The sequence below is a fragment of the Melopsittacus undulatus genome, chromosome 5 (assembly GCF_012275295.1).
Source record: "Melopsittacus undulatus isolate bMelUnd1 chromosome 5, bMelUnd1.mat.Z, whole genome shotgun sequence".
Lineage (NCBI taxonomy): Eukaryota > Metazoa > Chordata > Aves > Psittaciformes > Psittaculidae > Melopsittacus > Melopsittacus undulatus.
Window position 1 is genome coordinate 27,443,907 of NC_047531.1, and position 11,846 is coordinate 27,455,752.

Genomic DNA, 11,846 nt, shown 5'->3' on the forward strand with positions numbered 1-11,846 from the left:
CTCAGAGAGAGAACATAGGTGAGAACAGGCAGAATCAAAGACAAAACAAAAGCTGCATCTTTTCTTCCTATAAAGTCACGATCAACAGACACAAAAGAAAAAGGCAAAACAACAGATCTTGACCTAAAATTATGCCTTGAAACTACAGCTTTTTCAGAAGCACATACAGTGTTGAACATGATAATATTTTGTTTACCCTAGCTAGTAAAACTGCAGACGAGGGTCAGGAGAGGAGGGAAGCCCTTAACCTGCACAACAGTAAGATGTACAGAAATAGAGCATACAGGAGTAGGCAACTATTGTGTCCTGCCCCAGGATTAGATTTTTAAGATGAATAGTACCTTCTTGTCCAAATTTTCAAAGAATTTAGTAAAATACGCTCGCACTCACTAAAAGGGAAGTTGATGTTATTTGTGTAATGCTCTACTCAATGTATGCCCAGATTTCTGCTATATACACCAATGATTTTTTTTCCAGGATCATGGCAGTCAACCATCACAAGGGAAATGATCTACATTCAGTGCCTGTTTCTCCTCCTACCCAAGAACTACATACAGCACAAACCCAGACCCTGGTATTCAGCTCAAAATATTACCACAGTGATTGAATTCCAAAGCTAAAATATCTTGAATCCCTATGTGCAACACTTAATCTTTTCCACTCTTACTTCAGGATCCTGAAGTTGTCCGGGTAGCTCTGGCTTTCCATCTGCACAAGCTGTTTCACTGTGAATTGGACTGGTGAGGTCAGCAGTGCCTGTGATTAATGCAGGAACAGGGAGTCTATGAGGCAGAAGGCTTAGCTGAACTCCATGAACAAAACCAGACTTACCTTTTCCCCCTCAGGCAGGTTCCCCATTGCTGTGCTGACACAGCTAGTACTGACCTCAACAGTCCAATAATCAAGGACGTGTGAACAAACAGAAAAGGTCACTTATACACAAACTTTCACTGAAGTGCACGCTTAACGTACACACAGCTTTGGTCTTAACCAGTACTTCCTCCATGCTTACCGTGCGCTAGCTTGTCCATTACCACACTGTCTTTCTCAGATGTTAGTCTCGCCCCAGGATCCATCATAGCTCCAACCAACAACCCTAAAAAAATTTAACTAACCAACTCAAAAGAGCAAGTACTCAGTGATGAGTCCCTCTGAGTTTAATCTCCTTAACCTCACAGATTAAACAGAATTTACAATGTGGGCAAATGTTCAAACATTCCCTGCTCCAACACCTCATGTAGGCTCTACACTGCAGTTATCTTTCTAGATTTCTGAAGTTGCCCCAGCCTCTTTGCCATAGCTTTCAGCAATATGTTTGGTTATCTACCATTTTTCCCTTAAAAAGCTTGGGAATAAGTAATTTATTAAGTACATTTGTTAGCTTTGATATACAGCTTTTGCTTCCAGCTTTCTCTTTCACCTTTAAGATAGTAGCTTTTTTTTTCTTCCACAATTCCCTCACAATTTTTGCTGCTGAATGGCAGAATGGGAAGCCCATGCTACAACTGCCAATTCAGCAGCGCAAAAGAAAACTGCAACATGCTTGTAAGATAGTTTCTTCAAGATCATCCAACTCTTCCCTAAAGAAATTACTGTATCCTGACTGCCTAGCCATTTCTGAATGTGCAGCTGAAGAGACAGTAAATCAACAACTGTATTTTCTCCATGTTAAATACTTCCAGATCCTCCAGGATTAGAGACGTAAAAAAGTAATGGGCCATACTGTTTGGATCTTTCATAATGTCAGTTTAAAACCCCACACAATCACAGATACCTGCCAAGTACTGTAGTACTATTTCATGCTTTGGCAAAGAGTCAACGGTAGCTGAAGGGAGGAAAAACAAAGGAATGGGAATAGGAGCTCACTATCTCCACCAGCACTGGAGGCTGAACTGAACTGGAGGGCATGGGAATACTGGGACACTGGTACTCCTTCCTTCCCACTCCTCTGGGCACAGCAGCTTTGCTCTGGTTCTGCACTAGGGAAAAGAAGGAATACCTATAGCTCCGCTCCTCTCTTGCCCTTGGAAGTGGGACAGATGTCACAGAAGGACCTGGCTGAACTGCAGAAGACAGCTCAGAGCAGGACACCAATCAAAATTATTGCCGTCCTTTTCAAGTACCACCAACACCTAGCTTGCTTTTTCCAGTTTCATTACAATAAATGTGCTTGATTGCTTATGAAATTGTTACTGCTCTGCTATTAATACATCAACCATAACAACATAAAGTCATTTAATGACACTTCAGGTCACCTTAATGTTTTTATGACTGTCAGCATGAAGAAAAGATGACAGTCAGACAGGAACAACCAACAGGTTGGATAAACCCAAAACGAGCACACACAAAAAAGAAAAAACCACCAACCAAACAAAAACAATCCCTAAATCCTACATCCACCTCATAAGGGGCAAAAATCAGTTCAAGATGCATTTAAAATTTTAATTGCTGGTGCTTTCAAGTGGGCCTGAATTCAAAGTTCTTATCTGGTGAACCAAGAGCAGGAGTGATAAAACTATAAAGACACATCTATGAAACTACCAGAAGTTACTAAGCAAGGTAGATGGTTCAAGGCTTTGAAGGGTTTACTGTGCCCTTCTGCATAGAACAAATGTTTGAGAGAAGGAATAGGAGAGAATTTCTTATGAGCAACCAGAAATTAAAGACTTCTTCCATAAGCACATGCCAGTGATAACTACAGTAATGTTCCTGTCAGAGCAGCAGTCACTAAAATGCATTCCCAACTTAGGCGACCATATGCCCCACAGCATGGGCAATACAACATGTGTAATACCAGGGAAGCTCTTTTCCAACTTGGAACACATTCCCCTGGGTTTCCAGACTATAACAAGAAAGTGGAAGAGCTGTGGCTAAACACAAAGGCATCTTTAATACTTCATTTCAGCTGCTAGAAAATAAGCTTCTTTTCCTAATGTGATTATGCCCATAGGCACTTTAAAACCACAATTACCAGATCCGCTTCCCTGAGAAGCTTGCAAGAGAAGCAACAGTGGAGAAAACCATGCACATGAGGCTCCTGACCAAAGGAAAAGGGAAACAGAAGGGCTGTTATCCTTGCTTCTGTCCAAGAGAGAAAAGGTTAGCCTGCAGAAACTCACACTTCTGGGAAAAGGCCGCAAAACTCTTGCCTTAGGGCTTCTACTTACAGTACAGATTTCCAAAGCTATTTAAATTTGTCTAGACAATGAAAATATGAGCAACACCAGGTGACTCTAATTTTGGATACATGTTTTTGTTTATACAGCAGGTCCTCCATCAGTTCAGGCATCTTCTGGTTTTGCGTCTATCATCTGGAGTTGAACAATCACTTCATTACTGTCTCAGAGACAACTGAGCATGCAGCTGCATGTGCTTGGCTGGCTGTTGATTAGATTAGAAAGTTCTTCAATGCTACCAGTTGTCACGAGCCCTGTGAAAACTCAGACATTCCCAAATACACGGTGTTGAAAAAGAGACCAGAAAGTTCTAGATGTGAAGCCTGAAGCAATTGCTTGCTAGGGAAACCCCACTTCTCCCTTCAGCCTCACTGAGTGCCTGCCAGCCCATGTGCTAAAAGCATCAGCTATCAGCAGGGTTTTCCACACTGCCTGGAAGGCGTTTTTTGCCTTAAAATTGCCTCATCACTCAGGAGCACAAGTAGATGTAAAATGCTCACTAGCAAAGTACATGCCTTAAGATCGGTGCCAGGTGCTTATGGAAAACGTGTGCTGTAATGAGAACCAAGAAGCCTTTCAGATTAGCCACAGAGAACAAACCTCCAGAGAGCTGCTCCCATGCTGAATTACACTGGAAAAAACAGGGAGTAGAGAAGAAAAGTTTAAGTACAGAAGCTGGGGTGACAGCTCCTGAATATACGCAACTGGAAGACCCATCTCTAGGGGACAGGGAGAACATCCCTGAGAGATAAAACACAAGTCCAAGGTAAAAAGTTACCTATATCAATAAACATACACTTTCTATTCTTTTAATCCACATGGCTGCTTCAGTGCCCACTAACATAACATCCACAGGCAGAGATAGCTGAACTCCCAGGAGAGTCAGCTCAGGAGTAATCCCTAGGGAACGCATGGGACTTCAAACAAGGACTTGCTGCTCCAATGTAAGCAATGTGAGAAGGAACACTGTCTCCCCTTGCAGAAGAGGCAGGCACCCTTGCTATTTAGCCAAATAAGAGAAGAAGGGGTAGGTGGGAACACACTCATTAACACCATGCCTGAAAACCTGCCATGGCCTATCCAGAGACAGCCAGACATGTTGGGGGCTCTGAGGTCACAGCATGATGATTCACACAGCACATCTGCACATCTGTAAGGAACTTGTGAAGGAAGAAGGGACATACACCCTGAGCAAAGAAACCCAGCTTCAATGGCAGGGTATACAAACAAAATGAGAAACCACCCATGAAAAATTCGCCTTCAGAACAGGCACCTGCTTTCAATAAATCACTAACAAAACCATGTCTCAATATTCCAACAAATCAGAGTATCAGAAATGCAGAGGACAGGAACAAATGTTTTTTAAACCTTCATATCTTCAACTATCACAAGCATAATACATTTTAGAAGAGTTTGCATCAAGCTGGCTAAGCTACTATGTTTGAGAAGTCATGGCAGCCTGGAAAAGTTCCCACTAACTGGAAAAGGGGAAACATAACCGTCTTTCTAAAAAAGAGAGGAACTACAGGCCAGTCAGTATCACCTCAGTGCCTGGCAAGATAATGGAGCAGATCATCCTGGAAACTAGGCTACAGCACACGGAAAACAAGCAGGTGACTGGGGACAGCCAACACCACTTCACTAACGAAAGATCATGCCTGACCAATTTGGTGGCTTTCTACAATTGGGCTACAGCACTGGTGGATATGGCAAGAGCAACTGCCATTATCTACTTGGATTTGTGCAAAGCATTTAACGCTGTCTCACACAACATCCTTGTCTCTGAACTGAGAGGCCTGGATTTGATGGATGGACTGTTGAGTGGATAAGGAATTGGCTGGATGGTCACACTCAAAGAGTGTCAACAGCTCGATGTCCAGTGACAAGTGGTATTCCTCAGGGTCAGTACTGAGACCAGCACTGCTCAATATCTTTGTTGGCAACATGGAGTGGGACTCAGTGCACCCTCAGCAGGTCTGCCGATGACACCAAGCTGCGTGGTGTGGTCAACATGCTGTAGGGCAGAGTTGCCATTCAGAGGGACCTTGACATGCTTGAGAGGTGAGCTCATTAAGTTCAGCAAGGCCTAGTGCAAGGTCCCATACAGCGCCAAGCACAAATACAGGTTGGGCAGAGAATGGATTTAGGGTAGCTCAGAGCAGAAAGACTTGGAGGTGTTGGTTGATGAGAAGCTCAACATGACTCAGCAGCCCAGAAAGCCAACCATGTCCCAGGCTGCATAAAAAGGAGCATGGGCAGCAGGTCAAGAGAGGTGATTCTCCCCCTCTGCTCTGCTCTGGTGAGACCCCACCTGGAGTACTGCATCCAAAATAAGAAGGACATGGAACTGTCAGACCAAGTCAAGAGGAGGGCCACAAAGATGATCTGAGAATAGGAACACCTCTGCTATGAAGACAGGCTGAGAGAGTTGAGGTTGTCCAGCCTGGAGAAGGCTCAGGGGAGACCTTAGAGCAGCCTTTCAGTGCCTAAAGGGGCTGACAAGGAATCAGGAGAGGGACTTTTTACAAGGGCATGGAGTGACAGGACAAGGGTCTTGAATGGCTTTAAACTGACAGAGAGTATATTGAGATTAGATATGAGGAAGAAGTTCTTCCCTGTGAGGGTACTGAGGCACTGGCAGAGAGTGCCTGGAGAAGCTGTGGCTACCCTATCCCTGGCAGCGTTCAAGGCCAGGTTGGACAGGGCTTGGAGCAACCTGGTCTAGTGGAAAGTGTCCCTGCCTGTGGCACGGGGCTAGAACTGGATGGTCTTCAAGGTCCCTTCCAACTCAAACCATTCTGTGATCATCCACAGAAAGACAGTCTGGCTAAAGAAGTAAAATGACTACACACTCATGTAGAACAAGAACTCTGCAATGTATAATTTTCTATGAATTCCTGGATTGAAAATTACAAGCATCTGCCAGAAGCTACAGCATATTTGGGGGCTGAGGGTGAATTCCCCCTCCAAAATGTACTGAGGTATAAACTCCTTTCAAAAAATCTGATAGACTCACACTTATAAAACCTTATACAGACTGAAGCTTTCAAGCTTCCCAAGGGAGGGGTGGGAGGTGGGGGAGACTATAATCTGTAATTTCTTCCAAGATAAAAATACACAGCACCTGAAAAAGCTCAGCAGTACACTAAAATAATAATAAAAACTCCAAACAGCATACATAGCCTCATCTTTAATAGCCAACAGGTCATACCAGATATCCTCCATTATTTTCACAGCATACATGGTAGTCCAGCTGATATGGTGCACCTTTACTTAACCACTGTAAAGGTAATACAGAGCTGGTACTATGTGATGCAAGCCCTCTGGTTAAACTTGGTTATTTTTGTTATTTGTTACTGGACCTTACTGTCAGCAGAAGCCAGTCCCACCAGGGGAGCCCTGAACAATATGCCAGCACTTTTTACTCCTGCCTATTTCTGTGCAGAGTCTTGTTTCCTCTACTCAGAAAATGACCTACATACACAGTATAAAGATGCTACCAGGAACACTACATATGTCACACCCAAATACAGCCTTCAAAATAAAAATATTACAGACATTTTGAGTATAAAGCTCACACTCTGAAGATACGTCATGCACTAGCAAAGACGGGGGTCAGAGAGAAGACAAGACACTTAACCAGTCAGTTAGGTCCATCTCATTGCAGATCTCGTAAATGAGTGCATACACACACAGTGATTCTAAGAACTGGTTTCATCAGAGCTTGGGTAGTGTGTGCAATGCCTACGCCACACGTTGAGTAAGAAAACAAAACACTGAAGAGCTGATCATTAATTGAGCACCATCTATTCTGCATGCTGAACAAGGCAGAGGAATCTAACCATCCAGCTAATGACTGTACATTAAGATAGAGATCAACTTTGCACAAGGAAGCTTAATTCTGTCACTTCCTGAACACTGTGTAGCTCAGATAGCTTTCTTTACACAGCTGGTACACCAGTGTTCTCAAAAGTTATCTGAACAGCACACTACCTGAAACACCATGTCAACATGCACATACATCAGCTGCAAGCTGAAAACCTTCAGCATCCTCAGATGCCAGAATGAGAAACTGCTCCTATTGCAGACTAGCAAGTTGTTGAAACCCATCTGGCTGATGGGTTCAGACAACTGACTGCAAAATTAGGACACTGGACTGATCACAGTCTAAGAAATAAGTGACTTTGCCAACACAGGTATTTATTATAACCCCTTCTTAACATTTAGTTCCAGCACTTGCTCTCCATCTCCCTTCACTCTACTAATTCAGTAGAATTAGCTCTCACCTACAGCCATGCATAGCTCTTATCTTTGCTGTTTCAGTTTTGGCTTATCCTCAGGCTTTGGTAGGACTGGTCAAAGATGAGCCAAGTGAAGAACGTGGCTTTCCTACCAAGCATGTGAACTACTTCAGCCGACACAGGGCAAACCTATGTTGGCACTCAATCCCATACCGAGTGTGGTTGGTCACCCATCAGCAACAAGCTAAGGCTGTCAGCACTATCAGAAGCAAAAGGTCCATATATGCTTTGTACCAATGACTTTTTTCCTAGCTAAGCTCATTTTAACATACAACTGAATATGTTATCCAAATTCCTACATGTCTGAATTTTGCCCACATTTGCTGTGATGAGTATCTGTCCAAATGTTGCATTCCGGACATGAGGCTCAGTCAATTACCTAAAGAGTCCAGGACACCAAAGTTGCTTGGCAAGAGGTGGGTGTGGAGGAAGGAATGATGGCCATAACCTTTTCTTAAGCCATTTTGCCCAATGTTGTCAAGAACTGTGTATTTAGAAATTCAGACATGAAAAGGTCTCAGCATATCCTAAGCTCATGCTGAATGTGGCTTCCTTTTTTATTTTTTTCCCTGCATTCCCTATATTTTGTATTTACACTAGGGAGGAAAACATTACTGTTTCTAACCATAAAAAAATACATTCTACATTTGCAATAAAAGAGGACTTCGGCTTGTCCTTGAGAGAAGGTCTTTATTTTCCAGAAATATCTCCTTCTGTAATTGCTGGGGAAAAAAGAGGAGGTTTTATATCTCAAAACAGCTCTACAGTAAGAAATAGACAAGACAGACAAGTGAGAGATGTTCCTCATTTCAGCAAATACCCTGTGCTTTTAATCCTTGAGAGTTTAACTGTAGCCCTTTATAAATCACACTCATGAGAAAGATGGCTGGTTTCTCACATGGACACTGTTAGTACAGATCCACCCTGAACCAGCAAAGGCAGACTGAAGTCCCATAGGTAACCATCATTGCATCTCATCTGCTTTTACAGCACCACAAAACTGCTCATAACACAGTAATTACTTTATTAAATGCAAGCAAACACGTATTTCTGGAGTAGATCTCTTGATGTGCAATTGCCAAAGAGCTACAGAAAAGAGACCTCAAAAATGTATAAAATTAGACACAGCTAAGCAATTTTTAGCAGTTTGCAGGCAGGAAACAATTCCATAACACTACACCATCACACCACTGCAGCAGTTGACACTGTCTGAATTGTCACATTACTAAGCGACCCCCTTACACCAACACTAGGAGGTTCGTGCCCACTGTGGGCTGTAAAACGACAGTCAGAGGGCTCCAAGACAAGAAAAGGAATAAACTGGTTAAAAGTTCCACCAGTTTCTAATGCTTTCATTAAATTATGCAAGCTCCCTCTGGTGGGGGATTCAATAAGGAGATTGTTACAGTTTGTTGTATGTGAACAGGTTTGAACATTTTTTCTTTTGTAAAATGAACTTTGTTAGGATTGGACTCCGTGCTTCTTGGAGTCTCTTGTGATGCTTCAGTGACAGCAACTTAAAGTAATGCTTTGTTTCTGGTAATGCTTTTTCTCCATCCCATAAAGAGCAGCAACCTTTGATAAAAAGGAGAAAATATTGTATTTTTTAAATCAGTGTCTTTGTGCTCCAAAATCCTCAGAGCCATTTCTCAGTCCCTACTTCACTCTTTGGAGCCCCAGCAGAACCACCACCTCTGTCTCCAGTGTGGAAAGAGGCCAAAGACCCAGACCACACAAGATCTGCGGCCGTACAAAAGAAACCCTAGCTCCCAATTTCCATCTCTGAGGTCCATATAATTGTTATATTAAGCACCGAGTCTCAACTCCCTCCAACACCAACAATGTCATTTATTTGCATATTTATAAAACAATCCCAAGTTTGTCTTATGCCTTATTGTTTTTGCCTACGTATCTCTCTACAAGACACACACACGAGTCAAGCAAACCATCCACCCTTTCCTTTCTCTTCCCCCAGAAGTTGTAACTCACACAATACGACAAATTTGATATTTTTAGTATCTAAGACTAAACACATGTGCTACGTATGGCCATCAAAATACCTGTTCTGCCACCTCCCAGTCAAATTTAGTTTTCTTGTCCCCTGAATATTATAACAAATGTTACCAACATTCTGCAGTCTCAAGCACTGATAAAAATAAATGCAGAGAGGCAGCATGTAAAAATTTAAGAAGCACACTCCTAACTCGGGGTAGAAAAACTACAACCTGAAGATGTCCTTTATTGCACAAGAAAACCAGCCTGAGCCCTCCCAAGGACAGAGTCAGTTTTACTTCTGACAGCCTTTGTTATGAGTCAGTAACTTTTCTTCCTTAATAAGACCACAAAGTGCATCACAGCAAACATGCCATAACAAGATAGAGAATTCAAGAGATTATTCAATATTAAGAAGCAGAACTTTGCTACATACAGGTCTAACTCTCTCTAGAACAAGTCTAATTCTCAATTTGTCCTCATGCTTTTAGATAAGAAGGGCTGCAAAATCACAATAAGGAAGATTTACTTATCTTTTTTTTTTTATACAGGGACTCCGAATAACCTCACACAGCACATCTTGGCTGCCGAGTGTAATTCAAATTACTGCCTGACAGGATAGCAGCTGAAGAGCAACAAAAATCTGGGGTATATTTAGGATTTTGTGGGCACAGAAACCAGTCTCAGAGGTGAGAGAAAACACTCCTCATCACTTCAAGCTCTTTGGGACAACTATAAAGTTTTACCAGAACGTACTGCTTGCAAGTTATGCAACACATGTAGGAAGGCAGCTTAAGTGTAGCGATTCGTGTTCTGTTCTGTGAGATGCTATTAATGCAATCCAAAGCAGGTGTCATCTCATTTGACCAGAGATTGCTACCTCGTTTTGTCTCAGAAGCATTCCTCTAGCGCCCAACGGAAAGCAAAGATGTGCAGGGAACCAGAAAAGAGGTTTTTACAGTTCAAAGAGACACAGGGGTGATCTCCTCGGCCCTGACTTCCCGGAACCCCCCCAACGCAAAGCTCACTGTGAACTGCTGACACCGACAGACCACCCTACAGATGAATTTGCAGAATGGATGCGAGACCTCCTCGTAGTGAAACCAGACAACTCTCCTCTAACGGGCCCGAGCTACACCACCTGTAAGCAGAGCCGAAGGAGGACAAGCACACACACACACACACACCACTCACACTCTCAACTCCCGCACGCCGCCGCAGCCCCTTACTTGTAAGGCAGTGGGGGCTGCCTTACATAAACGGGCTGTGGGAGCGCAGGGACCAGCGGGTTTTAGGTTCAGTTAAACCCGCCGGGGTCTGTGTCCCAGCACCGGGACGCAGCAGGCGCAGCCCGGGGAGCGCGGCGGGTGCACTCACCGATGCCCAGCCCCACCACCACGCGTCCCCCCAGCAGGGTCTCCTTGTCGCGGGCGGCCGCCAGCACGCCGGCCCCCGCTATGAAGAGGCCGCTGGCCAGCAGGATGCAGGGCCGCCGGCCGCACAGCCCGTTCAGGACACCGCCGGCCAGGGCGGACAGGGCGGCGGCGCCCACCGTGCTGGAGACGATCAGCTCCTGCCAGAGCGAGTCCAGGTTGAGCTCCCTCTTCAGGAGGAGCAGGACCCCCGACACCACGCCGGTGTCGTAGCCGAAGAGAAAGCCCCCCAGGGCGGAGAAGACCGACACCACGTAGACGAAGCCGGGGGTCTCGTCCTGCTGGAACTGCCGCCGCGCCGCCCGCTCCAGGTCCCCGCCTGACGCCGCGCTGTTGAGGCTGGAGCACGACTCGGCGGCGATGAGGCTCCGCTCGCCCGCCGCCGCAGCCGCCGCCGCCGCGCTCGAGCCGGCGGACCCCTCCGCCTGCCGCCGCCGCTTCTCGCCCATCAGGTTGCTCAAGCTCCGCAACGTGTACTCCACATGGTCACTGGCCTTGCGGGACATGGGACTCCTGCCCCGGCCGGGGGAGCGCAGGGGACTGAGGCGGGCGACTCTGGCTACGGCGGCGGGACTGCCGCTGCTGCTACTGCTTCTGGCGCCTCCCGCCCTCGCCCCGCCCCGCCCGCCCGTGTCGGGCCGCTCTCAGCCGGGTCGCATAGTGACAGCGGGCGGACGGACCCGAAGGGAAGCTGCCCGCCGCCGCTGCCGCTCCCAGCGCCTGGGCGGAGCTGGAGGCGGAGGCGGGCGGGGACACCGGCGGGCGCCAGGGGCGGACCCGGCCGCCCCCTCCCCGCTCCGCCGTGGCGCGCAGGACTGCGCAAGCGCAGCTCTCGACGCCTGCGTACTGAGCGCCACGACGTCGCCGCGTCCGCCCACTCACCGTCAGTAGTGCAGGCAAGGGGAGGGCTCGGAACCGCCGGCCGGAGGAGAAGGAGGAAAGAG

General features: G+C 45.9%; 1 protein-coding gene across 1 annotated transcript in view; it reads right to left on the reverse strand.

Moving 5' to 3' along the window:
• Positions 1 to 11,497, reverse strand: part of SLC2A13 (solute carrier family 2 member 13) — a 160,863-nt gene extending 149,366 nt beyond the window's left edge. Inside the window, exon 1 of the mRNA XM_005148416.3 lies at positions 10,847 to 11,497. Within this exon, the coding sequence (XP_005148473.2) occupies positions 10,847 to 11,408 (562 nt within the window). The 5' untranslated portion in view covers positions 11,409 to 11,497. The remainder of the gene's footprint in view (positions 1 to 10,846) is intronic.
• Positions 11,498 to 11,846: the final 349 nt, after the last annotated feature.